This window comes from Crotalus tigris, unplaced genomic scaffold (assembly GCF_016545835.1).
Source record: "Crotalus tigris isolate CLP2741 ecotype Arizona unplaced genomic scaffold, ASM1654583v1 scf7180000018227.753833, whole genome shotgun sequence".
Classification (NCBI taxonomy): domain Eukaryota; kingdom Metazoa; phylum Chordata; class Lepidosauria; order Squamata; family Viperidae; genus Crotalus; species Crotalus tigris.
Window position 1 is genome coordinate 699,398 of NW_024096893.1, and position 25,891 is coordinate 725,288.

General features: G+C 36.3%; 1 protein-coding gene across 6 annotated transcripts; it reads right to left on the reverse strand.

Moving 5' to 3' along the window:
- Nucleotides 1-1,102: 1,102 nt before the first annotated feature.
- Nucleotides 1,103-25,569, reverse strand: TMCO3 (transmembrane and coiled-coil domains 3). 6 transcript variants are annotated; one of them, XR_005557404.1, is made up of 14 exons: nt 25,474-25,569; nt 18,280-19,097; nt 17,445-17,624; nt 16,568-16,759; nt 14,449-14,577; nt 12,535-12,627; nt 10,997-11,183; nt 8,710-8,827; nt 7,568-7,763; nt 6,214-6,364; nt 5,419-5,498; nt 4,354-4,503; nt 2,198-2,328; nt 1,103-2,081 (listed from the first exon to the last, which is right to left on the reverse strand). XR_005557404.1 is itself a non-coding variant. In XM_039349140.1 (13 exons), exons 2-13 carry the CDS (start codon nt 18,724-18,726, stop codon nt 1,968-1,970), a joined length of 2,037 nt encoding a protein of 678 aa, XP_039205074.1. In that variant the 5' UTR covers nt 18,727-19,097; nt 25,474-25,569; the 3' UTR covers nt 1,103-1,967. The 6 variants fall into 6 exon arrangements, 5 of the variants coding, with proteins under 5 accessions (XP_039205074.1, XP_039205075.1, XP_039205077.1 ...); XM_039349140.1 differs by lacking the exon at nt 2,198-2,328; XM_039349141.1 differs by lacking the exons at nt 2,198-2,328; nt 25,474-25,569 and adding an exon at nt 25,150-25,292.
- Nucleotides 25,570-25,891: the final 322 nt, after the last annotated feature.

Here is a 25,891-nt window from a genome sequence, read left to right on the forward strand (position 1 = left end):
CTCTTTCCCTCCATAGACGGGAGCGGAGCAGCTTTAACCCATTGCAAAAGTAGGTTGTTGGCGTCTTGAAATTCGCATATGTTCAAGGGCCAAGAAGGATCTGTCGAAGTCCATTCGAGTATGCTTATTGTATTAAATGGTTGCATTATCGGTCATCTTCCAGAAGCAATCATTAATAATCTTTGTGGATGAGCTGATTCCAAAGTAGGAAGCCGCACAAAGCCATTTAGGGAGGAGAAATATATTAATTCGGGAGGGAGACCGTATGGATATCGGATTCAACTTTCCTATTTTTAGGGCTTTCCCTGCACATTTAAAATATTCCCTGCTTATATATTACATTTATTTATTTGTACATTCGATATGTATAGTCGCTTATCTTTAAATGGGGATTAGAGGAATGGGCTTTTGAATTAACATACTGCCTCTTAAAATGTCCTTATCTATTTGCACAATCAGCTTGAGCACATTTCTTTAAGGAACAGGATTTAGTAAAAGGTAGTTCAACCAAAGGAAGGTTGGTGCCACAGCTTAATTCGTTTCTGCCCTATCAACCCATATTTTTGTAAAAGCAGTTTTCTTGCACTATTTGACTCTGAGGATATTGAGAATGTTACATACTTTTAAAACAATGAACCTTTCTTTGCCCAAAATCAGAAAAGCATACAGAAATATTAATATTTAAAATAGAAGAGACTATTTGACTCAGTATGTACCTGTATGCATATCAGCCACTGATTTCTTGAATATAAATACTACAACACAAATGTTCTGTCCACTTTTAAGTTGGAGAAAAGGTAACACAGGTAGTTTAATGGCTGTTCACCGTTATGATGGTGATGAAAAAATAACTACAACCAACTCTTGCATTTACAAGCTTTTCCGCCTGGAAAGTTCAATAAAATCATAAATGCAGTTGCAGTTTCATTTAGCAACCACTTTGCTTAATGACTGAGTTGCCAGACCGGATTGCGTTTGCTAAACAAGAACTACCTGTATTCTTTAGGTTTTTCACTTCCAATTGTATGTCCAGAAATAATATTTCAGTTTGCAACTTTTCCAGATACCTTCTGTAACTTTAGAAAGTAATATTTAATCTATATTTTGAAAACAGTTTTAATAACAAACTCTTACAGTGAAGAATGTGTAGAATTATCAATTCTTACTTAGGATGCCAGTTTTTAAAAATTTAGCTGAGTTTAGCGAATAACTAGTGCATTTATTTCTAATAAGTAGCACCGCATATAATATGGAGCAATATAATTTAAGGATTTTTTTTTTCATTTTAAGGAAATGCGTAGTAATGAATCATTTATTTATAATCAAAGGCCAGTTGAACATGACAACAAATTCTAATTCTGCTATATATCCAATGAATAGAACTACAAAATTAAATATCCCCCAAGAATACTTTTAATTAATAGTTATCAGTATAAAAAGACGGTAGTCATACTAGAAGTTATTCTGATCACTATTAACCATGTTTCAGACCACAAATCATAATAAATCATTATAGGTAATTGTTTTTAAAAATAATGCAATGAGATACTCTTAGGAATATAATTTACAGTTCTCAGAGCAGTTTTAAATCCTATATTTGAATGAAAAACTTATATTGCTTTGAAAAAAAAAATTGTGACCAATGTTTCACTAGATACTAATTTGGTGGTTGTCTTATAGTAGTACCACAGGCACTATAAATGTACATTTGCTGCATGGACTGGAAAATAATCCTGTAAAAGGCACATTAATTATTGGATTCATAGATTTTTAAAAAAATAAATCAAATTTTGGAAAAATCTATTTAACATACATTCAGTATTCTAAAAATCAAAGTGTATTATGAAAAATGTTACATTTCTGTTTCATGAACTGAAACCAGTATAAGGCTTGTAGTAAGCTAAATAACATATGAAATGTATTATCTAAAAAGGCTTCCTTCTCTGAAGCACATGAACTAAAGGTTTTCAGGAATACAATCGTCTTTCAGATCTTGGTACACATTTCATAATTGCAGCTCTCCACAATGCTGGTGCAAGCAATAAACTTAGAGTAGTCACACTCAGTATAAGGAGGTAGACCTAGAAATTGGAAAATAAAATGTTATCTATTTTTTTACTTAAATTTTAAGTCAGGAGCATATTGTAAGTGCTTAAACTTAACTGACATTGTTAAAAATAACATAATTGTGCTATACCTGGACAACAGGTTCAGCTTGAATACTTAGATTTCTTATTCTGGGATGACTTGGCAATGACTTAATCACCCCAAGATAGAAGAAGTCAGCATGCAAGTTTCTATGTTATATTTCTTTATTTGAATGGTCTTCTGGGGAAGCAATAGAAAACAACTGGAGCAGAATGAAAAGCCAGCAAATGGACAAGGAAGAGAATTTAGGATTACCCACACATGCTCCCCACAAGATTGTAAAACAGTGGAGGGTTTAGAGACGTCATGCCCAACCCATAGTTCAAATTCTTTAAATGGACACTAACAATTATAATTAAAGAAGAGAGCCATTGATATACATTGGAACAAAATGCTTAATGGACTTTTGTTAGTTAGGGTTGAATAAGGGGGCTTTAAGAATTTGTTTATTGACAAAAGCTGAGATAGGAAGAAGACATCCTTTGTTATAGTATCAGAGAAGGTGATAAGTTATTAAAATTGTACTTGATGAAGGGGGAAGCTATTTCTTTATTTCTTTTTTCTATATATTTTTTTCTTTAGCCCTCTCGCACTTTAATTTAATTTTTCTTTTTAAAAAGGTTAGCATGTATTTTTAATCTTTGTATTTGTAAATTTGAATTAAAATTATATAAACATTGAATGGATTGATCTGTGCCCCATTCCTTTCCTAACTTCCTCATAATTTCATTCATTCATTCAATTTCTATGGCAGCCCATCTCAGTAAATGACTCTGGGAAGCTTGATTACAAACACAATCCTAATCTGCTATTAGCCCAATACTATTCTCTATTTTTATTCAAAGACTCCAGATCTGTCTCCACTCCTTCAGTATTAGCCTTCGTGGTGTATTCATGTCATTTAATTTTCCAGTTTCCTCATAGACTTCAGATTATTAAAATGTCAGCAGTCCTATCTTACCATGGTTTTAAGGCTTTAAGTTTCCAAAATCAGATAGTTTAAAAAGCTGCAGATGCTGTCATGAGAACAGCTAAGGAACAGCATTCAACCTCCCTGCCCCCACAAATCTACTAATCTGTTCTAGGCAGAGTAATGCCCAAATACTGTTATGTTATGCCACTTAAGATATTAAAGATGATGTTACTATTCAGAGCGAAAAATAAGACAATGAAAAATAAGCTATATTAGGAAATGACACATGATTTTTGTTCTTGATTCATGCCAGTGGAAAATGCAGGGGCAACTTTCACTTAATTTCCCTGAATATCTTGCATCCTCTGGAACAATGTCAGTAAGGTAGTCCTCGACGTATGACCACAATTGAGCCCCAAATTTCTGCTGCTGAGACATTTGTTAAGTGAGTTTTGCCCCATTTTACAACCTTTCTTGCCACAGTTGTTAAGTGGATCTGTCTTCCCCACTGACTTTGCTTGTCACAAAAGAGGATTACATGACCCCAGGACACTGCAATCATCATAAATCTGAACTAGCTGTCTAGCATCCGAATTCTTATCACGTAATTCTGCTGCAGCGGTCGTAAGTGTGAAAAACGATCATAAGTCACTTTTTTCAGTACCATTGTAACTTTAAACAGTCGTTTAATGAACAGTTATAAGTTGAGTATCTGTAGAGGTCCAGAGGAATGTGATGGGAAGATAAAAATCACTTAATTGCGTACCTATCTAACTGCAATCCTTTACATCACTTTCTCAAATTATAAACTTTATTTACTGAAATATAAGTCTGCTTTTGATACTTTGCTATTTCTCAATACGTTGTTCAGTGTTCAGAACTGGGAAGCTGACGTGTGCTAGTTTTGAGAATTCATATATGCAATTAGAGAAAATAAAGTCTAAAAACTTAAAATTTTTGTAGAAAAATCAAACACTACAAAACACTACATACTATATACACTCACTGCTCTGAGAAGTTGTAAACTGCCACAAGGGGAGTGTAAGTTTATTTAAGACTTTCCCTTCCCGCAAATAGCATTTTTGATAGATTTTTCCCATTTTTTTGCATCCAATCTTATGGAAGATATTTTTTAGATGGAAAATTAGTTTGAAGGAAAAGGATTAATCAATTGTCCTTGTCCTTTGCTACTGTTCCTTGAAAATAAAGTGACAGAAGAAACTATGTAATATCTGATCTAGCATTTTATTACATCCTCCAAAACATAAAAGAAACTATCAATCATAGCTCACCTCTCGAGAAATTATTCCAGCTCTGCGTGCTCTACTTCCCAGGACAAAGGAAAATTCACTGACTTGAGCCAAGCCTGCTGATACAATCCATTTGATATACTGGCTGTTCTTTGGAAGAATCATAGAAAGGACAAGTACTGCCAGGAAAAACTTAGAGAAAGACTTCTTTTTAGAAAAAAACAGTGGAACAAACAAGCTTATCTTTTTTTTAAAAAATCAATGGAATTCAATGGAATATTTTAAAAAGTCAAAATGAAGAAGTCATCAATGAACTATATTGATATGAAGAGTTCAGTGATAGAACTTAATTCAAGTAATTCCAGAGCCATCTCGAGAAGGTTAAAAAAAAGTCATAACTGCATGATCCAAGTTGCACATCTTTTTTACATGTTTTGACACATTTCATATATTGATACATATTAAAAGGGCTAGTATTGTCACTTATAAAGTCAGTATGTACAGCAGTCTCCTATCTTCAGATGTTTCCATTAAAAAAAAAAAAGACAGAACAGCCTGGGATGGTAAAAAACAAATTAAAATCAGGCAGACATAGCTTCTTGAAGTTTAGCTTCCACAAATCAAGTTTTCCTATTTACATCTCAGTCTGATGGGATATTTTGTTTTAAATGCTATCTGCAAAAATGTATGGAAGCAGTCATTACCAACTTCAAGGGACATGGGATATTATAATTATATAATATATACATCTATAAATATCTGTATCTAACATTTAGCTGACACAGACATTCATCACCTATCAACTGAGGTAAAACACAATCCTGGACTTTGGTGTATGTGTAAAAAACATTAATAGTGCCCACAACTGATATTTTAATAACATCAAATTATTAAAATGGCATTAGTGAAAAACAGTATATATTAAATTATATGTGACACTCCAGTCCTCTACTTCTGAAAAGACACCCACAAGAGAAGTGTATATACTAGTAAGTTTGGCTATTCTTGCCAGCTGTCTACATAACAGCTTTGGCACATGGGGAGAGGGGTAATCATACACATTATAAATCTCCATTAACATCTAATCCTATTAGAAAATATTAATACCTTCATTATCACCACTGAAAGTGTAAGAAACAGCAGGACTGTGAGTTCATATATTACAAATGTGGGAAATACATGAAGACCTGCAAAAGAAAAAATAAAAGGAATACTTCTCATTACTTTTCCTGAAAGTTTTATCAGGCTTTTTTTTTTCATGTATGAAATGGAAAAATATCTTCATTTCCAAAATTTTGAAAGACAGTATATCAAATCAAAGCGGTCATCAATATTTGTATAGAGGTCTGAAATATAGTATGATGTGGAAGAAATATTTTCTGAAAATGTCCTTATCTGTAATCCTTGGGGAGTATGTTATTGTTTCTCTATTTTATTATTATTTTTTGCTTCAGCTTTTTTTGACAAAATTATCCTAACTAATATAATTGCATTTCTAAATGCATGGTTTTAAGTAATTTTCTAAGGTTTTAATACTGTTTAATAAGTGCTTAAAATATAATTTAGAAAATATCAGTAAGATGTGAACATGGTTCCAATAAATGGCTAAAATGCAGGAAAGAGCACAGATGTAGTGGTGGCTGGTACCATTTATCCTCTAAGTTTACATTAAAAAATCTTGTTTCCAAAAAAGTTGGAAACTGAATATTGCAATAAGTAATCCATATACTTTTATTTACCAGTTTCTCTCACTCTATCTTTTTCACATGAGCCATTTCTAATTCTAGAAGAGCATCAGAAATTTGCCTAGATTATAAACCTTGTATTATGTTCCTCATGCTTATAAATAATCAAATTTGTTAAAATTAAATGTCATTTATATATGATTCTGTAATAAATTACCTATAGATGCAAAGAATATGATAGCAAGAAAGTCACGTATTGGTTCAATACAGGATATAACCTCCTCAGTAACCATGTGACCCTGAGAAGAAATAAGTGCTCCTGCCAGGAAACATCCCAATTCCATTGAAACATCCAATAACTCTGTGAGCTGTTAGGAAAATGGAAATACATAAGATTAAATTGAATGTTAATTTATCTTCACAGAGATGATGTACATTTAATGTACACTTTCATATCAGATTATATAATTAAGATTACAATAAAAATGTTGCACATAACCCAATAGATGACTACATTCTACATACAATTACATGATTGTAAATGTGTAGGAACTTAAACTTCAACACTTCAACATGTTATGCAAAATCTTATGGACTCAGAGACCTAACCTCCATTTTAAGATCAAAAGGGTGTAATATCTATTTTTAAAGTGATAAATCAGATAGGTATTTACTGCAAAGAGCATATAGATATAATATCCTTTTCTGGGCACTTTTCCTCTTCAACTGCTATTCAATGTTTACTGTCTCTGATCCTGAATGAAATATATAGCCATTGTGATTACAACTGCCTTATTTCCATACACTACATCATCACTGATTCTTAGCCCCTATAATTTGCTGTTTCTGCAAGCCCGTCTCTTAATAGCCAACTGTGAAATCAAAGAAGTGAGGAGGGGGAGGACATCTTGTACATACATGGGTTTCAATTTCATTAGTCTAAATAAATGTTGCAACTTTACTTGGTAGATGTCATTCCTCACTGAAGTGTACAGATGTCATCTGGAATTATTTTGATATAAACTTAAAACATTAGGACATAAATGTCAAACTTGCTGAATGCCAATCAAGTTATATAAGTGGACATGCCAACAGTATGATTAGAGATTTGACCATTCTGTATAAACGTTAAAGAGTGGGCATACATTTTTGGGAGAATGGGTGGTAAAATAGTCAGCAAATTAATAAATAATTGAAGCTAAGGTGTCCTAGCCCAGTTTAATTCCTGTTAACTCTTGCAGCCTCTTTTTTGGTGATTTCCCATCTAAATTCTAACCAAGTTGAACCCTGCTTAGCTTTTCAAGATCAGCTAGGTATTACCAACTTGGGCCACTGATTATCATATCCAATTCACATTTATTTATAAATATGCAATATGTAATACAATGCATTAATATAATCACACTGGGAATTATTAGATGCCAGATGTTTATCAACAGTTTTCATCCTTCTATAGATTTAGCGTCTATGACTGAAAGCTATATTTTTATCTACAGTTATTTAAGTTTTCAAATATAATAAATTCTTATATAAGGAGCATGTCAAAAAATATAAATATTTGTAAAAATTACCATTAACATAAGAAACATAAAAGCAGATATCCCTAGAACTAGAATTTCTTTGTTTCCTTTGCTTTCTATATGCAACTTGCGGTAGTAGGGTCCTATCAGATAAGTCTTTAAAATAAGACATATAAGCAGTACAGCAGCCAGGGAGAATAGGATTTGTCCAATCAGCATCAATATTCTTAGTATTTCTTTGATGATGCTAGAAAAAGAAAAAAAGCCAGTATCAATGTCATGGTTCTAAATTATTCAATTTATTTATTACAAATGTATCAAATGTACATATTTTATAATTTTACTCTAAAAGAAAAACATTGATTTCAGAGGAGAGTTTAAGATGTAACTGTTTTTGTACTTTTATCAAAGAATAAATGTTACTCAGTTGGGTTTGACATTTAATAATAATACAAATAATCCTCGGCCTATGACCACAATTGAGCTCCAAATTTATGTTGTTAAGTGAGACATCTGTTAAGTGATTTTTGCCCTATTTTACAACCTTTCTTGCCACTGTCATATGCAGTGACTGTTCAAAGTTGTGAACAATAAGAGATACTTATAACTGGCCCTTGAAGTTCCAGCTGTGACAGTGCCCCCAAGATCACCTTTTGGAGTACTTGGCAACCAGCTCACATTTACAAAGATTGTATCATTCCAGACTTCATTGTAGCTGTGATCTGGCCACATCAGTGCATCTAGATCTGCTTGTAAAAGTTCATCTCTTTCTTAAATCTTCAGGAGGTGTCTTGCAGTTTAGGTTTTTCATTGTCTGGCATGTCAGCTTATATAAATGTTTCCACAATATCAACTGATTTTTTTTAGCAATACTGATTTTTTTCTAGATTTGATTCAGGAATTCTTTCTCCTAGGTAAATTAGTTTCTCTCATTTTTGCAATGCCCCATCTTCACTTTAGTATTGATTATTCTTACTTTAATGCCTCCCCTTTTTACTTTTTTGCAAGAATAACAATATCAAAGTTCCCCAAGACTTTGTCTCATGGGATCCGAAGATCGATAACAAATTGATTCATAAATATGAAGCAATGTATGTAACAAATTAAATGCTACAAATATATTATCCAAGGTTTTTTTTGCAAAATATCAAGATAAAAATGTAATGAACAAAGTAACAACTTAGCTTTATTACCTGGAATGTGTGCCAAATCCAGCTTGAATAAAAGTTGGCATCACAGCTATGAATAAGCCAAGCTGTACATCCTGCATCACCAACATTGCAAGGAGAACGCTGCTATAATCAATTTCACCTGTTAGGCAAGAAACATTCACTGTAATATGAAACTTAATATTTCATTAACAAGAATTGTCTACTTTCAAAATTAACTGATCATGTAACTTTCAGAATTAACTGATCATATAAATGTCAGTACTTAGCATGTGTGACTTTCAGAATTCAAAATCAATCACCTTTTATTCCCTTGCCCTCAAGGAAGCTGAGTTTTAATACTCTGTACCTGTTTAAAACCTTATTTTATTTCATTTATTTAAAATGCTTATGTGGGTGCCCTTTCAGGATGCAGAAATACCATAAAAGGAGATGCCTGCTTCCATTCCTCAGATTTTGAGACCTATTTCTATTCCATTTTATATGCTGTAATCTGTTAATGTTTCCAAAAACTATCCTAGGCTGTATATTTTTCTACAATTTATCAAAAATATTTGATAAAGTGAGAGCAAAGATAAAAATACAAGGGCAATTTGGAAATAAACCTCCGTTTGAGCATGTGTAAGAAATAGGCAGACATAGCGACGCCTGCCCTATGGTGCCATGCGCAGTAGTTCAGTAGACAGTGAGAAGTGGAAGGAGAAGGTTGTGTTGCAGTTGAGTTATCCTCTATATCAATTGAAAATGAACCCTGCCATAGAAAAACCCGCCAAATGTGAAGATGCCAAAGAAGTACTGCTAGTGAAGTTTATGGAGCGTGGTTCAACCATCAATTCAGAAGTCTGTTGTGAAATGTTATGAAAACCCATCCATAACAAGCATCGGGGTATGCTGACTTCCGGTATGGTGTTGGTTCATGATACTGCTCGTCCGCACACTGCTAGATGCACCCAAGAACTTCTGAAGCAGTTCTGTTGGGATGTTTTTGATCACCCCCCGAATAGCGCAGATTTGGCGTCGAGCGAATACTATGAAGGAATTTCAAACCTTGTAAGATGTTGTGACAAATGCCTCAATTGGAATGGCAATTATGTCAAAAAGTAATGTAATGTTGTAGTTTTTTAATGTGTATAATAAAAGTTCTGTATCTGCGTCTGTCATTGATAACCAAACAGGTTTATTTCCGAATTGCCCTCGTACATAACAAATAAGGAGTGATTCATTCTTGTAACACTACAGTTTTGTCTTCCCTTTTCCAGAAGAAGAATAAAAACATCTCTTACTTTAATGTCACAATCTATGGTAGCAGTGCAGAAGTGAACATGCAAGAAAGTAGCCCACCTGCCTCTGTAGCAAGAATAGGTATCTTCCTCTCTGCTATCTAACTACTCTTTCATCATAAGGTTTCTATGCCAAGCCAAAAGCTTCATGTGTAATTTTACAAATTTTACAATTCATTCTGCACCTGTAGATATTTCAATGGATAGGAGGAATCTTAAGTCTTCAGAAAGTAAACTCAGACAACTTCTTGACAGAAATATGAGAGACATAGAAGATGACTGTAGAACCATTTCAATATAACCGTTTCCAGTTTCTCATGGAAAATACACAAAGTACAACCTTATGTCTTTGAAGAAAGTGAGTATATGGACTGGACTGAACTGGGTTTTTCATTATTCACCTTAATTGACTGACTCCAGCTTTCAGTACTACAGAAGAAATGAAGAATCTTTTTTTGGTCATATCTATGACCTACAATTTAGTTTTATTACTGTATTACTTTAAACTTTTGCCAATGCCAGGGAAAAATATTCACTAAATATAAAACTATATGCATTATAATATTAACTTGAGCTTATGAAGATTATTTAAATCGTATATTTGCAAAATTATCAAGCTTGGTACTGTTTGAAACATAATGTTTTAACTACACAAATACTGACAATATTTAATACAAAAGACAGGAACAAGAAATGTGTTTTCCATATATAAGGAATATATATTAACTCGTGAGTTACTGATCTCAATAATTCAGAACAACATAGAGAGGTTTGGTGTCACCAAACATTAACCCAAAGTATTCTTCACATAAAGTATGATCAACTGATAGATTGGCTAAAAGAAATATATGTGACTGAAATAACTAGGAGCGTTCATGTTCAAAACTGTAATTATAACATTTGAAAGTTAACTGTCAATTAAAAGTACTTTTCTACAGCAAAAAAATTCAAAAATACTATTTACATCATTTTTTAAAATTCATATATGGCCCTATGTTTGCATTCTAATAAAGAAGTTGCACTGGACTTACCTTCTTTATCTCCGCGAGCACTCCCTGCAAGGAATCTAGATACCAACGGTGTGCTTGATAATGATAAACAAGTAGCAATGAAAACACTCTGAGTTGCTCTGATTTGTAGCAAATGCCCCCAGATTAAGCCAAATGTAATCATCAGGAGTGTCATGTAGCAAGGTCCTTGCAAAGATATTTTCCATACCTTTAAGAATAATTGTAATATAGAATTGAATTTTAGCATTTTCCGATATTATTTTCAACTGAATACTAAAACTTGGTAAGAAAAAATGTGCAACTATTTAAGATACCAAAAGTTCTTTTGAGTTTCAAAATTATTTTTGTTGCCAATGTTTGTAGATATTAAAAATACCAAACAGCATAAAGTCCAACACCTTTTTTTCTTCAATGATACAAAGTTTGGATATCTGTATATCAGTAAAAACTCAAAGATGTTTAAGCTATTATAAAGGTTCAAAGAAATCTATCATTACCAAGAGAAAACAAGGCTACAATGTTAAGAAAGTTTTTTTTTCTAGTCATAGCCTTAACCATAGCAGCCCATTTTGGTAATAATCAGTATTCAAACCTTCTAATTATTACTATCATCATTATAGCTTTGTCCCAAAATACTACTATATTCGGATCCAACATTTGGATCCTGAAATTTCGGAATACAAATGACAAAAATATGTTATTTTCTTAATTAGTAATATTTCTTCAAAAATGATAGCCAACCTATAATCAAAACTTGTGAGTAGCCTCATGAGCAACCTTGATGTCTTCTAAATTTGTGGACATACTATAATTGCCAGAATTCTTGACAACTACCTGAGAAAGTCTGGGAACTAAAATCTATATGTCCACAGGGCACAACATTCATTCATTCATACATACATTCATACATCGCCAAATTTCCATTAAAAAATCTCAGCCGTTTACAGTTGAGGAAGCTGAGTTTAGTGATACATGAAAAGAACTTCTGCCCTTTTTCCCATAAAAAAACCCCTCCCAACATCATTTCTCCTTGTGCTTCAAAAATCTGTTCTCATCTCAGCCCAAAGGGAGTTCCACTTAAATCATATCCTTGCAGTATATAGAAAACATCCTTCTGTTTGCAGATTCTTTTAATTAGACCCAACCTACTTTTTACTGTCAATTTTAATTTTCTTAAACTTTCTCTTTTGCTAAGATCCTACTAATTTGACAAGGACAAATTTTGACTTATATACATTCTTATATGACACTTTTTTTTTTCCATTCAGAAGAATGGAAGAAACTGCCTGGACAAGACCCTGCAGTTTTCTTGGCAAGACCAAAAGAAAGTGACTGGTCCAAGGTCATCCAGCTGGCTTTATGCCTAATGTGGGACTACAATTCATAGCCTCCCAGTTTCTAGCTTGATGGCCTTAACCACTACACCAAATAGATTCTCATAAGACAATGCAAAACAATTCCATTTTGAAAACCAGGTATCAATGAAAATGAGTCTAATGCTGTTCCAGATATGCTAGGTTTCATATTTAGTATCAATTTATAGTACTAATGTACAATACCTTTCTTAGTCTTTCAGGAGAAAATTCCAGACCAACCAGGAACAGTGTGAAGAATACTCCAAATTCTCCTAATGTCTCTACCTGCACAATTGACTGAAAAATATTCTATTCAGTATGCTACAATCTTATTATAACAGTTGCTTAAAATATTCAATTGGACTGAATTCCTACAAAAAAAATCTAATCATAGTAGCCATATTTCTTTGCATTTGATATACAGATAGTTCTCAACTCACAACCACAGTTGAGCCCAACATTTCCACTGCTAAGCAAGGCAGGTTAGTGAGTTATGTCCCATTTTAGGATCTTTTTTGTCATAGTTTTTAAGCGAATCACTGCAGTTGTTATATGAATCACACAGTCATTAAGCGAATCTGGCTTCCCCAAATTGACTTTGCTTGTTGGAAGTTAGTGGGGAAGATCACATGATGATCATATGACTCCAGGACAATGAAATACATGCCAGTTACCAAGTGCTCAAATTCTGATGTCAGCCTGGGGATGCTGCAATAGTCATAAATGTGAAAACTAATCATAAGTCACTTTTTTCAGTGCTGTTATCATTCAAATGGTCACTAAACAAATGGTTGAACGTCAAGGACTATATGTATTCTATAATAAATTTTTAAAAACCTATATAAGGGCCAAATATACTACCTTATTTGCTAGTGCTTATTATTAACAAGACATATAAATGGAATAATATACCTTGGAATTAAATAGGGAAATCACATTAAATAAAACATTTTCTTAATTAAGATTCCTTATATGCTTACTGAAATTAGTGATTATTTTTTTATTTAATCCTTTCCTTGAAATCAAAAAATAAAAATATATTCATTGCTTAAGATAGTTTCCTTTTCAATTTTGGATGAATATTGCCTAATTCCTAATATTCAAATAATAAATACTTATTGCAGGTAATCCTCGATTTATGATCACAATTGAGCCCAAAATTTCTGTTGCTAAACAAGATAGTTTTTAAGTGAATTCTGCCCCATTTTACAGTCTTTCTTGCCACAATTGTTAAATGAATCATTGCACTTGTTAAGTTAGTAGCATTGTTGTTAAGTGAATCTGGCTTCCCCACTGATTTGGCTTGTCAGAAGGTCGCAAAAAATGATCACATGACCCTGGGATACTGCAACCATCATAAGCTAATTGCCAAGCTTCCAAATTTTGATCATATGACCATGGGATGCTGCAATGGTTATAAGTTTGAAAAAAATACTCATAGGTTACTTTTCAGTGCCGTGGTAACTTTGAATGATCACTAAAAAATGGTTTAAGTCGAGGACTATCTATAATCAAATATTCTGTTTCATCTCATTCAACTCTTATTCCTTGAAACACAGAAAAAGTTTATTTTCTAATATTGTCACACAGAATAGTCCAGTGGTGGCAAACCTATGGCACGCGTGCCAGAGGCGGCACTCAGAGCTCTCTCTGTGGGCACACGTGCCGTTGCCCCAGCTCCGCCTCCCCCCACGGCCCCCTCATCAGGAGCCCCCATGGAGAGTCGCCCCCAGGTGTGGCCCGGGCAGAACAGCGCAGCCAAGGACATGACAACCAGGCAGCAAGGACAAGACTCTGCCTTTGTGCCCCGATGTGTGCAGATGATGATGCTGGGCATGGGTGGAGGGCGTGGCCGCTGTGGCGCTGCAGGGCTGCGTGGGCAATCTGCAGCAGGCCATGGAGGTGGGGGGCCCTATGAGCGGGCGGGGGCAGAGTGGGGCAGGCAGCGGAGCGGGCGGGTGGGCTGGGCGGTTTTTGGGTACTCAGTCTCTAACAGGTTCACCATCACTGGAATAGTCCATTTAAATTCCAGAGTAGCTTATTTCTTACAAATATATTTTTAAAATGCATTCTGATACTTAACTTAAAAACAAGTACCACCCCCAAATATACTCTTACCTTTATATTGTTTAAACCTGATGGCCCCAAAAGTACTCCACAAATAATATAGCCAAACATTGTTGGCAATCCTATTGTTGTGCATAGCCAACCACAAGGCAAAGACAGCATTCCTATTGTGACAATATCCTAATGAATAAAATAAAAATACACCACTGCTGAAAAGACCAAGGCAATCAATGCAATCCATCCTGGAACAAAATAATACATTAACAATTCATCGTTCACCATCCATTACTGATCACATTCTAGGGTTATGTTGTTCCTGAGACTTTAATTGAGACTTTAACCTGTGACCTGTTGGATCATTATTTCAGAGATATATCCTTACCTAACGAATGATCATGGGTGGGTTAAAAAAACAATGGGACTTCCAATTTCCTGCCACCTTCCCTATTGACTTTCTTTGCAAGAAGCTGACAGGGAGTGTTGCAAATGATAATCATGTGCTTGCAGCTGACTGCAGTAACACAGCAGTGTAGCAGCAGTAAAATGGCCACAACTTTGCCAACTTTCAATCCATGCAAATCATGTGTCCTGACTTTGGACTCATTCTATAAATTAGCTCATTTGTTGTAGATTAAAAAAAAAATTGGCCTATGATGTACCATTTCACCCAACTGAAGGTTACAAACAATTAAACTGACTGGATAGTTTTAATAGATATGGGAGAAAGAGTAAATTTTGGATGTGTTTTCCTGCAGGAAACAATGGAATTTATCTTAAATTCAATCTTTCCCAAACTTGACATTTTCTAGATAGCTGGATTTCAATTCATAGACCTCTTCAGCCAGCAATGATAATTAAAGAGAATTTGGGGAATTGAAATCTCTATGTCTGGAAGACATGAAAATTGGAGAACATGGTTCTAAAGTAAGTATCTAGCAACCCCAGGATATCATTTCTTGCTATTTGTAAAACTAGCTGAAAGATTTTGAAATGAAGTGATTTGGGTCATACTTTGGTGATTTATTACAATATAAATTTAGCTCTCTACTTCACCCAGGAGGTCAGATGATACTAGGGGACAAGATTTAACTGAAGGAATTATGTAATAATTTAAGCACTATCACGATGCCACTGGATTCATCATACAGAACAACATGGAAAATAAATTCTCCTTCTATTTTTGCATAAAAACATCTGCTTCATTTGGAGTTGGCTTTCCCAAAATGAGAAAGAAGTGCACCTAGGAAAGAGTTCAGCCAAGGACTGACTGACATGACCTTTGAAGAAATGCTTGGTAGCTTCTGTTCTTCCTAGGCCTCTTCTATGAATGCTGAACAAAGTGGATCTCATCTTGTGCGTCGACAAGATCATCAACAAAGAATGTCACATGTCATTTTCTTAGATAGAGATGAGGATTATCTACAGAAATTTCTATGAAAACTAGGACCTGTTGACCAACCTGTACCAAGGCAACTTAGAGTGTATTTTCCTGCCTTAAAAGTAAACATTTTTGAGGCTACAGACTAAAAATCAAAGTGCTGCCTTTATTAAAATAAATATAAGATTTTGAATTTTTGTACTTTAGTACTACATGTAAAATTGCTTATCCAGTGGCATCAATAATACATTTAACAGTAAAGTTATGTTTCTTTTCATTATATATAATCCAAATTATTCAAATATATATTTAAATGCATCAAGCGTACCGGCTTATCGCATCCATAGCTTATTGCAAATATATTTTGATAGCTAAATCCAGATTTCTTATTAAATGATGCCCCTCCAGTGAATGATCAAGCTGAGTCCAGGAGAATTATGATTATATGCAGTTATGTAATAGCAACTTACATAAATAATATTCCTGGACTGTCAAAGAAACAAAGTTCAGAATACTTGTCTTCAATCGTATCCAGCCAAAAGCAGTTTATGAACAGACAATATTTTATTGCTTATTTCCCATATGTTTCTCTTAAAATAACAAGGCATATCAATAGAGATAGCAATGAGATGAATTCAGTAATCAAGAATTCTTGATGCACCACAACATTTTGCCATGGTTGAATCAGTTTTCTTCTGTTGAAACTTCTAGTATTGTGTCGTTGAAAAAGAAAGGTATAGACAATGATAGATTTTTTAATATTATTTTCTTCATCTCTTTATAGCAGCTTACCTTTATAAAATGATGGTCAGCACGTGGAATGGTTGAGTCTCTGGGCTTTGTAAGAATGTACTGATTGTTTTGTGAATCAATAAGCATACTTAAACCCAAATCATCTTCCACTTTCCTTTTTGAAATATTTCTTTTGGTATCCGCTTCATCCTCTTCTACTCTTAAAACGGCTTCAAAATTAACTCCTCTCACCTGCCAATGAAATAAAATTCTAATGTTTCATTTATTTAAGGCAAAACTCAGTGGCATAAGACTGAGACTCCTTTTTACAAATATTGCTTTATTTTCTTCTCCTGTCAATCCTCCCACAAAGAACTGACTAAGCTGAATTTTGAGGATTCAGAGAGCCTGCTGAGAAAGAAAAATACACCAGAAGCCTTTTGCTGAATATGGACGATAAATTAATTTTTTTTAAAAAAAAATCCCTTTTACCATATTGTCTTCTGAGAATTTTTTTAAAAAGGAAAAACAATGAAAACTATTAAAGTATGCAGACTATTGCAACAATTTTCAAATATATATAAGCACAGTCACTGCAGAATTTATATTTTCAGTTTATATGCTTTATCATATATTCTAGTCTGTAACATTACCCTTGAATATCTATTATTTTGCTGTTCATATTCTCAACCTCAGGATATGTAACTATGCTATTTATTATAGTTACACAGAATAGTGCAGCTATGCTACTCCTCATAGTGCTGAAATATATTTTGATTTGTTTTGTATTCCTCCACACTTCATAGTCTTTAAAAATTATATTTCAACAATTGATTTTTCCTTTCAGAAACTTGTTTTTGGGGGAAAAAATGAGAAAATAATATGTAGATAAATTATCTCATTTACAGCTAGAAAACCAGTTTTTAAATAAACTTACTGACTTGTTGTCATCAAAGGCATGTTCTCCTATTTCTTCTTCTAGCCTATCAGCTGCTTTTCTTACATCTTCAAGAATCTCATCAAGAATAGACAGACTTTTATTTTGATGCTGCATGTTTTTCAGGGCTTCAGCTTGATGCTTCTCTGCTGCTAAAAGTTCAACATATTCTGTTTCCTCCTGTCAAAATACATTAAAAGGTGAATGGTTACTCAAAACTCAAAATACTTTGTCAAATTTTGACTTTTGAAAAATCTGAGGAAAGCTTTTCTGTACCTTCAGCTATTATAGTAACATCAAACTACTCAATAAAACTGGGTGATATTTTAGATTTCTGAAATATAATTTTAAAGATGAGAAAGAGCTAATTTAAAAAAGAAAAAGCACACAAAAAGATATGTTCTTTCTTCTGTCACAACAATATATATTATATTTGTACTCTACTGTTTTCCTCCCAAAGCAGCTCAGCTTGGATTGCATACTATTATTGTGTGGTAGTTTTGGGAGATAAGACAAGTAGCCTAGCAAACCATTATATTATGCTGTAGTCTAATGTGAGAAAACCATGCACATGAATATGAGAGGAAGATGCTTCCTTCCTCTGCCAAGCCAGAAAAGACAAAATGAAGGACGTGTTGGGTTATTCTAGCTGAAGTTGAACAGAGTTCTTTCAGATAGCAGAACTAAAAGGCTTTTATAATCGTTTGGACCTATAAATCCTTTCTAAAAGGAAAGCAATGTTGAATGTATGCAAAAGAGTAGTATCTTCAGCTTTGGTTTTAGCTATTTTATTCATGCTTCATCTTTGTAAAACATTACAGTTTGAAGAGCTTACCTTTATTGCAGCCTCTCTCAAAGCTTCCAGCCGCTGATGACTACTTTCCTTCATGTTTACAACATCTTTGTAATCGCCTTGTAGAGCTCTTTGGAGCCCATAGATTGCTTGAAAGACTGAATTTTCGCTTTCATTTAATTCTTTTTGAAAAATTTCGAATGTGTGAACCTGAAAAGTCCTCTCTTCAAATGACAATCCTGAATCCTTTTCCACTGCTCTCATTGCACTTTTCAGTTTGTTGAGAACCACAGTCTTCTGATGTAGAAGTCCAGATAATTTTCTGCAGTTTTCTATAAGCCACTGTTTCTTTTGAGTAATAGCAACTCCTCTTCCACGATGCAGCTTTATTGCATGTTTCACTATGTCCTCATGTTCTGCATGGGTTATTAATTGGCAGCCAAGCAGTAAGGCCAGTACCCATAGTGAAATAAATCCAGTTACACTCATTGTCCAGTTTTTATTACAAGCTGTGGAATGTCACAGAAAATATGCCAAACTTTCTGTCAAAAGTCTTTTGCATTTCAAATATGCATATAGTATGACCACTTAATAAAAATGTTTCTCTATAATACACAGTAGGATCTCTGAATTAAACATCAATTTAATTTTGGGCAAACAGGAGGATAAACTAGGTTAGGTTCTTCTCTGTACACATTTAAAATCCTTTGCATTACAAACACCTTCTTTCTTTGCCTGTTTTTGCTCCAAAACATAACACCAGTTAACATCTTTCAAAAGATGAACAGAACTGAAGAATATCCTAATATCTTTTCCCCTTGATATGGTTGCTTGTTCTTATGTAATTGACAGTACCAGTGCTGTATTTTAAAACATAAAAGTAAAATGGTTATTTTTTACAATAAATAAAATCCAAAGTTTTCTTTAAAAAAGCCTTACATATTCCCAAATAACTTAATGTTCCTTACCAAAAATCTATCATCCTATATAAGATTCCCTCCTCACTTCTTTCTGCCATTCAAACACATATCCCACAGGGCTCTCATTTCTCCTTTTCTGTTTATCTCATATTGTTTTTCCTTTCCCTTCTCCTTTCTAATATTTAATCTTTTCCAAGTATAAATGTTTTGCAAACTAAATATAAGAGCTAAAACAAACAAAAAGGGTGTTGCCACTTCTGGATCCAGTTACAGTGAATTTTAGCTCCTTAACTTTACCCACAATGCTGGCTGTTAACTGATTACACAAATGAAACATAACCTTTGATATCTAAAACAGTATTTCTCCATTCCTGATTCTTTTTTGAAATCTTATTCTGCCCTCACAATTTTATTAGGTACTCCATCATTTAGGAGTATCATAAGCACATAATACCTGTATGCATTCCCCCCCTCCCCACACACACTTCTCTTGACATTTTTTGAAAGAACATTTTTTGAAATAAAATTAAATGAGAAGTTGGCAGATCATCCGGCTTTAGTATCATATTTGTTTATTAAAATGCTTCTGAGCCCAGCAGGCTTATTGGGTGAATCACTCTTTGTTTTGTTCAGAAGTATGCCCACCTAGCCAGATCTGTGAACAAAACATAAGTGAACTGAAATGATAATGATTATCTTTAGACTGGTAGATAGGATACAGTGGGGAGCAACCTCATCATAGGAAATTTTCACTATCGTACCCATAAAGTTAGTAGGCAAGATTCACAATTCCTCATTATGAATGCACAGCTTGTTCTCAAAATTCCAAAAGAACCCCATCCACATATGTAAAATATTTAAGATCAATACATGTACACACTCTTAATTTATATTTTATGTTGCATTTAAATTCCTATAGCACTACCTATCATATTTTTAGTAGCTGGTATCTTTTTTCTCTTTTCAGATTTTATTAATTTTTAAGTTACAATCTTTAAAGCTTAGTAAACAACATGTTGTCTGAGTTCACATATTTAACATTAAATTCTTCAATATAAATCTATTCAGTACTGCACGATCCAGTATTTTTTTCTTGATCTTCCTTTCTTCCCCATATTTTTTTCTTTTTCCCCTCATCAAACAATTACAATTCTTAATACTATTAATGTATACAAAATTAGATATAGACAGCTTCATCATATTTTACTAATATTATAGAAGTAACAATAATATCAATTCATAAGTCAATATCCTTTTTTCATGCTGTTATTAAAGTTTAATTTCCCATCAGTATTTAAAGTATCTTTGTCAGTTATGATTTTCTCAATATTAATTACATTTATTAATTAATAAATTTTATTCATACCAATCCTCTTTATTTTCAAATTTCCCATATCAAAAGAAAGAAAAAAATGCTATGTTAATTCTAAATTCTTCCATTACAGAAATCTAGTTATATCTAAGGATCATCCGGTCTTTTAATCATATTCAAACAAGTATATTAAAAAGATAGTGCCCTCCCTGATAGATCAAATCCTCTGTTTTTTAAGACTAACTCACTTTCTTTCTTTGCCAAGCAGCGTTCCAGGACAGGGCAATTAAATCACCCAAGAATTTTCTTTCTATTTTTGTGCAAGCTGCTTGGCATGAGAAGGACAGTTTAGTATTTTTCGGGGGGGAACTTCGCCCATCCACATTCCCTAGACTTGTTCGCTCTATGTTCCATTTTCTAGATTCTTTTCCTTGTCATCAGGTGTATTTTGGAGAAAGGAGTAAAGGGTCTTTTGTATTTTCATTGTTATACAGTCTTGGAGTATTTTATTTGTGTATGGTAGTCCATATTTCCCTTCTCCTATCTCCTCCATCTCTAGGTCTATTTCGTTTGCTTCACCCTCTGATTTCTGGTTTATTTGTTCATACTCTGTAGTTGTTGTTTGGGAGCTTTCCAGTTGTAGCTTCAATTTGGAGATTTGGTCCTTATGTCATCTAGGTTATTTTTAGTCTCATTATGGTTTCTTTTTATATCCTCTTTGTGTGCAAGAATTGTTTGATGAATTTGCTGTAGCATAGAGAGAATTTACTTTTGAAAGGTACTTGTTTTTTCTTGAGGCATCATTCCTAAAAATCCTCTAGTATCACCAGTCTCGGTAAGAGTGGAACAGAATTTCCTCTAGTTTTCAGGTCTTTTTATATAGCCTTTATAATCCCGTCCTAATAGCAATATTTTATAGTAATCCTTTGTCTCAAGTATCCTGAAAATTATCAGTCAGGCAAGGTTGTAATCCCCAAAGTTCCAAGTGTTCAAAATGTTCAACCTCCTTACAGCCAGACGTATTCAAAAGTGAAATTTTCCTTTCTTTCCCACTAGCTCTTGAAATTAAAAGTCCAAGTTAGTAGGTATTTATAGTCCAAGAAGGTCAGGATGATAAAAGTACCAAAATATTTTCCTTTATTTCCAGCTGTTCTCCCTTAACTGAAATTCACCAAGTAGCGAAGGAGCTAGTTATAGTGCTATACTCAAATCCACCACTAGATGCCATTCAAAATCCTTTTTCCACACTTAAAACAAAGGGATGATTTTTTTATATTTCTTATATTTCACCTCAATACTTTTTTTCCCAAGAAAATCTTAACAGTTTATCTCAGTTCTCAGATTTATCAAAACTGTAGCTTTGTATTACTTTCACTTCAGTATTGTGTATTTCTGTCCTCCATAAAAAATTTAAAACGCCGCTTCTGTTCACATCCAGAGGTTTTAAGCTTCTTGGGAGCCTTTCCCAGGAAATTGTGTTGTAAAATAGTAAAGAAAGGATCAATATTCTCACCCAGTCCAAACATGCTGTTTACGGTGTGCTAATTAAGCTTTTGTTCTTCGGTTCTCAGCAGCTGTCTACAGAGGTGTGGCCAGTCTTTCCCCTACCAGTTTAGAGGGCTTTCCTTGGATCGAACAGAGAGACTGCTGTCTCTCCATGATCAACAAGGCACCTCTACTTCTTCATCGCCTCTTCAGGGCGACTTTAGGCCCTTTTAAGGGGCCCCAGCAGGGCAAAACCAGGCATGGAAGGCAGAGCCCTGCCTTCCTGCATACCATCTCACCGTGACGCAAAACCGGAAGTCACCTATCATGTTTTTATCCTATCCAACTATTCCATATTTTATTTTTCTTATACTGTACTTGCCTTCATTTCTTTTATCAGATGGGCGTTTTTTGACTAAAAGTTCACATTTCTGCTGAACAGTTTCCTTCTTTATATTTGTCAGACCACTGAGACAATGCCTTCAAGATCTTCTTGTTCTACAGCATTTTTATCCTTCAGTAAATATGTACATTTCAGCTATTTTGGTACTTCTAGAGAAGTGGTTGTCAACCTTCCTAATGCCGCGACCCTTTAATACAGTTCCTCATGTTGTGGTGACCCCCAACCATAAAATTATTTTGGTTGCTACTTCATAACTGTAATTTTGCTACTGTTACGAATCGTAATGTAAATATCTGATATGCAGGGTGTATTTTTATTGTTACGAATTGAACATAATTAAAGTATAGTGATTAATCACAAAAACAATATAGCAATGCTCGCTGGAGAAGCTTGCTCTTCCTTGCTCAAAAATGTTGGGAGGGAGGGAAGGGGAAGGAAGGAAGGAAGATTGAAGAGGAAAGGAAGGAGATGGAGAAGGAAGGAGATTGAAGGGGGAAGGAAGGAAGGATGGAAGATTGAAGGGGGAAGGAAGGAGATGGAGAAGGAAGGAGATTGAAGGGTAAAGGAAGGAAGGAAGGAGAGAGACTGAAGGGGAAGGGATGGAGATGGAAGGAAGGAAGATTGAAGGGGAAAGGAAGGAGATTGAAGGGGAAAGAAGGAAGGAGAGAGATTAGAGGGGAAGGGATGGAGATGGAAGGAAGGAAGGAAGATTGAAGGGGAAAGGAAAGAGATGGATGGAAGGAAGGAAGGAAGGAGAGAGAGATTGAAGGGGGGAGACACTGCCAAGGACGCACAAGCAGCTCCGCACAATTGCCCGGGGAGGGGGGGAGGCTCTGGCAGAGAGCCTGGTGGAGAGCCAAGCGGCGGCATATCCGGGGCTTTGGAAGCTGCGCGGAGGATCCGCACACCTCGGAGCCGCTGGCTGTCCTCTCACACCCGCCAACCTGGAGCCCCCCATCCTTATCCCGGCACTGCTTGCCCTCTCCCAGCCACCCCCTCAGGACCTGCCCACCCCTCCAGCCTCCTGAGCCCCATCGCAGCGGCAGGGTCGTTGGAGCCCCTTTCCACGCCGCGCAGCCCATCGCACATGAGAGGGGCACGGCCGGAGTGCCAGCTCCCGCTCGGAAGGCACCGCTTCTCCCCTCCCGGCCCAGCCAACTGGCCTCCAACACACATGCGGGCATCGCCGCTGCCTCGCCCTCTTCCCCGCCCCCTGGCCGCTTCCGAGGTCCAGAGCCCGGTGAGCCGGGAAGGAGCCGCTCCTGCTTGGCAGCCCCACGGCCGTGCCGGGCACCAGAGGGCCAAGGTGGCCTCCAATGGCAAGGGAGGCTGCCCAGGCGGCGCACAGGAGGCTCCCGCGTGGCACGAAGGGCAGCCGGCGGCGGAGCGTGCCGGGCAACCAGGAGGCATGGAGACCGGCTCGGCGCTGCAGTTCAGCTTAGCCGGTAGCGGCGGCAGCAGCAGAGCAGCCCAGCGGCAGTGCCAGCAGCGGCCCAGACCCAGCTCGGCTTGGACCAGCCGCTGAGCCAGCCCAGGACAGCGTCGGGGGTGCGCGCGATGGCGCTGCAGCGGCAGGAGCAGGCGCTGTCGGAGGAGAAGGTCGCCCTGGAGGCAGAGGAGCTGGCGGAGGAGGTCAGCAGCGGCGGCCAGATAGAGGAGCGGTGTCTCAGTTTCTAAGATCATCGGAAATATGTGTTTTCCGATGGTCTTAGGTGAGGCCTGTGAAAGTGTCGTTCGACCCCCAAAAGGGTCGCGACCCACAGGTTGAGAACCGCTGTTCTAGAGTACACATTTGTTTGCCTTTTAGTTCATGGCTAAGGTATGTTTTTTTTTTTAGTTCATAACTAATTATACCCTATAACACATTTTAAATGTCAACAGAAAAGACCATCTTCAAGCAAGATCACAATTCTTAACCATCCTCACTACTAATCTTGCAAACACTGGGAAAAATAAATTGGGCTGTGACTTATCTAAACAGTCCCTTCAAAATTATGGATTGCCAGCTGCTATTAAGTTTGATAGCTGCTTGCATAGTTATTTGCTTAACAGAGTCAGGATCTAAGCTTAAGGTACTACTATAGACATTGATGCAGTAAATTCATTATAATACAAATGGCATTTTTGACATATTCGTTAGAACACCAGTTAAAGATGAATTGATTAGGTGTACATGCATTTCTATATAGCTCATTTAAAGAATCATTAAGGTTACCAGCTTCCTGTCTTTTTAAAATTGATGACTTATAAGATAGACGTTATTTATGTGAAGGACAATATAGTACAGAAGCAAGTGTAGGACCTAAAACCAGCCTCTCCCATCCTGCTGCCTTTTAGGGGGCTTCCATCCCCACAGCCAGCAGAGTTGAGGATGATAATCATTGGTGGCCAACATACCTGAAAAACACCACAGGGAGGAAGGCTGCTCAGGAAGCATTTCTCCCACATTCTCCTAAGTGAAGCTGCTGTAATGAACCCCCCATCGTATTTGAGGGTAGGCTTACACCAGCGTCCTGGTAGGTCCAGGTTCAAACAAAAACCAGTTTGGAGAAACTTTTTTTTTTCCTTTCTAGGGCATATTTGAAGGGGGGGGGGAACGTCAGCTGCATTCTACCAAAGATGAAGAAGAAGGGGGGGGAAAGGTCGTTTAGGGATTCCTTCCCTTGTTTCCACCACCACCCCGTCCCAATTAAAACCAGAGTAAAAATCACTCCGACCTCTCTCTACCCTAGAAACACCTTGATGGTGCCACCACCCCTCACCTTTCTTCACCCCTCAAACCCGACCCCTACCGCTGTATTCACACTCCCCGTTCTTTTCCCGGCTCCGCCGACGGACGAGTGACATCGCTTCACCCAGGAGAGTCCGAGCCACGTCCCATCACCAAGCCCATTCCCCGCCCTTCCTCCTCCTGCTCTCAGGTGCCCAATGGTCCCTCAACCCTCCCCCATCGGAGCGGACGGACTTTAAACGGCGCCGCCCTTTAAACCTAGGCCCACACCAGCCTTCGGCCTTCGCTCAGCCGCCCTGCAATCCCTGAGCGCCACGCGAGACGGGCAGGGGGAGCAAACTCCAGGCCCCCTAGCTAGTCCTAGCTGCTCGTCCGCTTCTCTTACCCGGCTTTTGCACCTTTTGGGGATTGTAGTTTTCTGGCTGCAGTGCTCTGTGGGAAATGTAGTGAACGGGAAAGTGTGGTGCATTGTGGGAAGCAGAACCAACCCCGGCCAGTAGCAGTATATAGAAGTACGACAGAGTGAAAAATGTTGTAGGTTTCATTTGCGCTCGTTTCCCCTTTTTACCAACGGAGAGAGAAAACTACCCTTACAAACGAGAGAAAATTCCAAAATGTACGTTTTGCTTTCATTCGATAGCAGCAAAAAGATTAGGGAAGAGGTTATGCAGTTTCCGTAAAAGTTCGTCCAGAGACCCTCGGTCAGCCTAATTCTAGCGCTGAACGGAATCCGGGGGGGGGGGAAAGAGCCACCATAACCAATAGTCTTGAGAGTGAAGAAAATATATATTTCTGTCTAATCA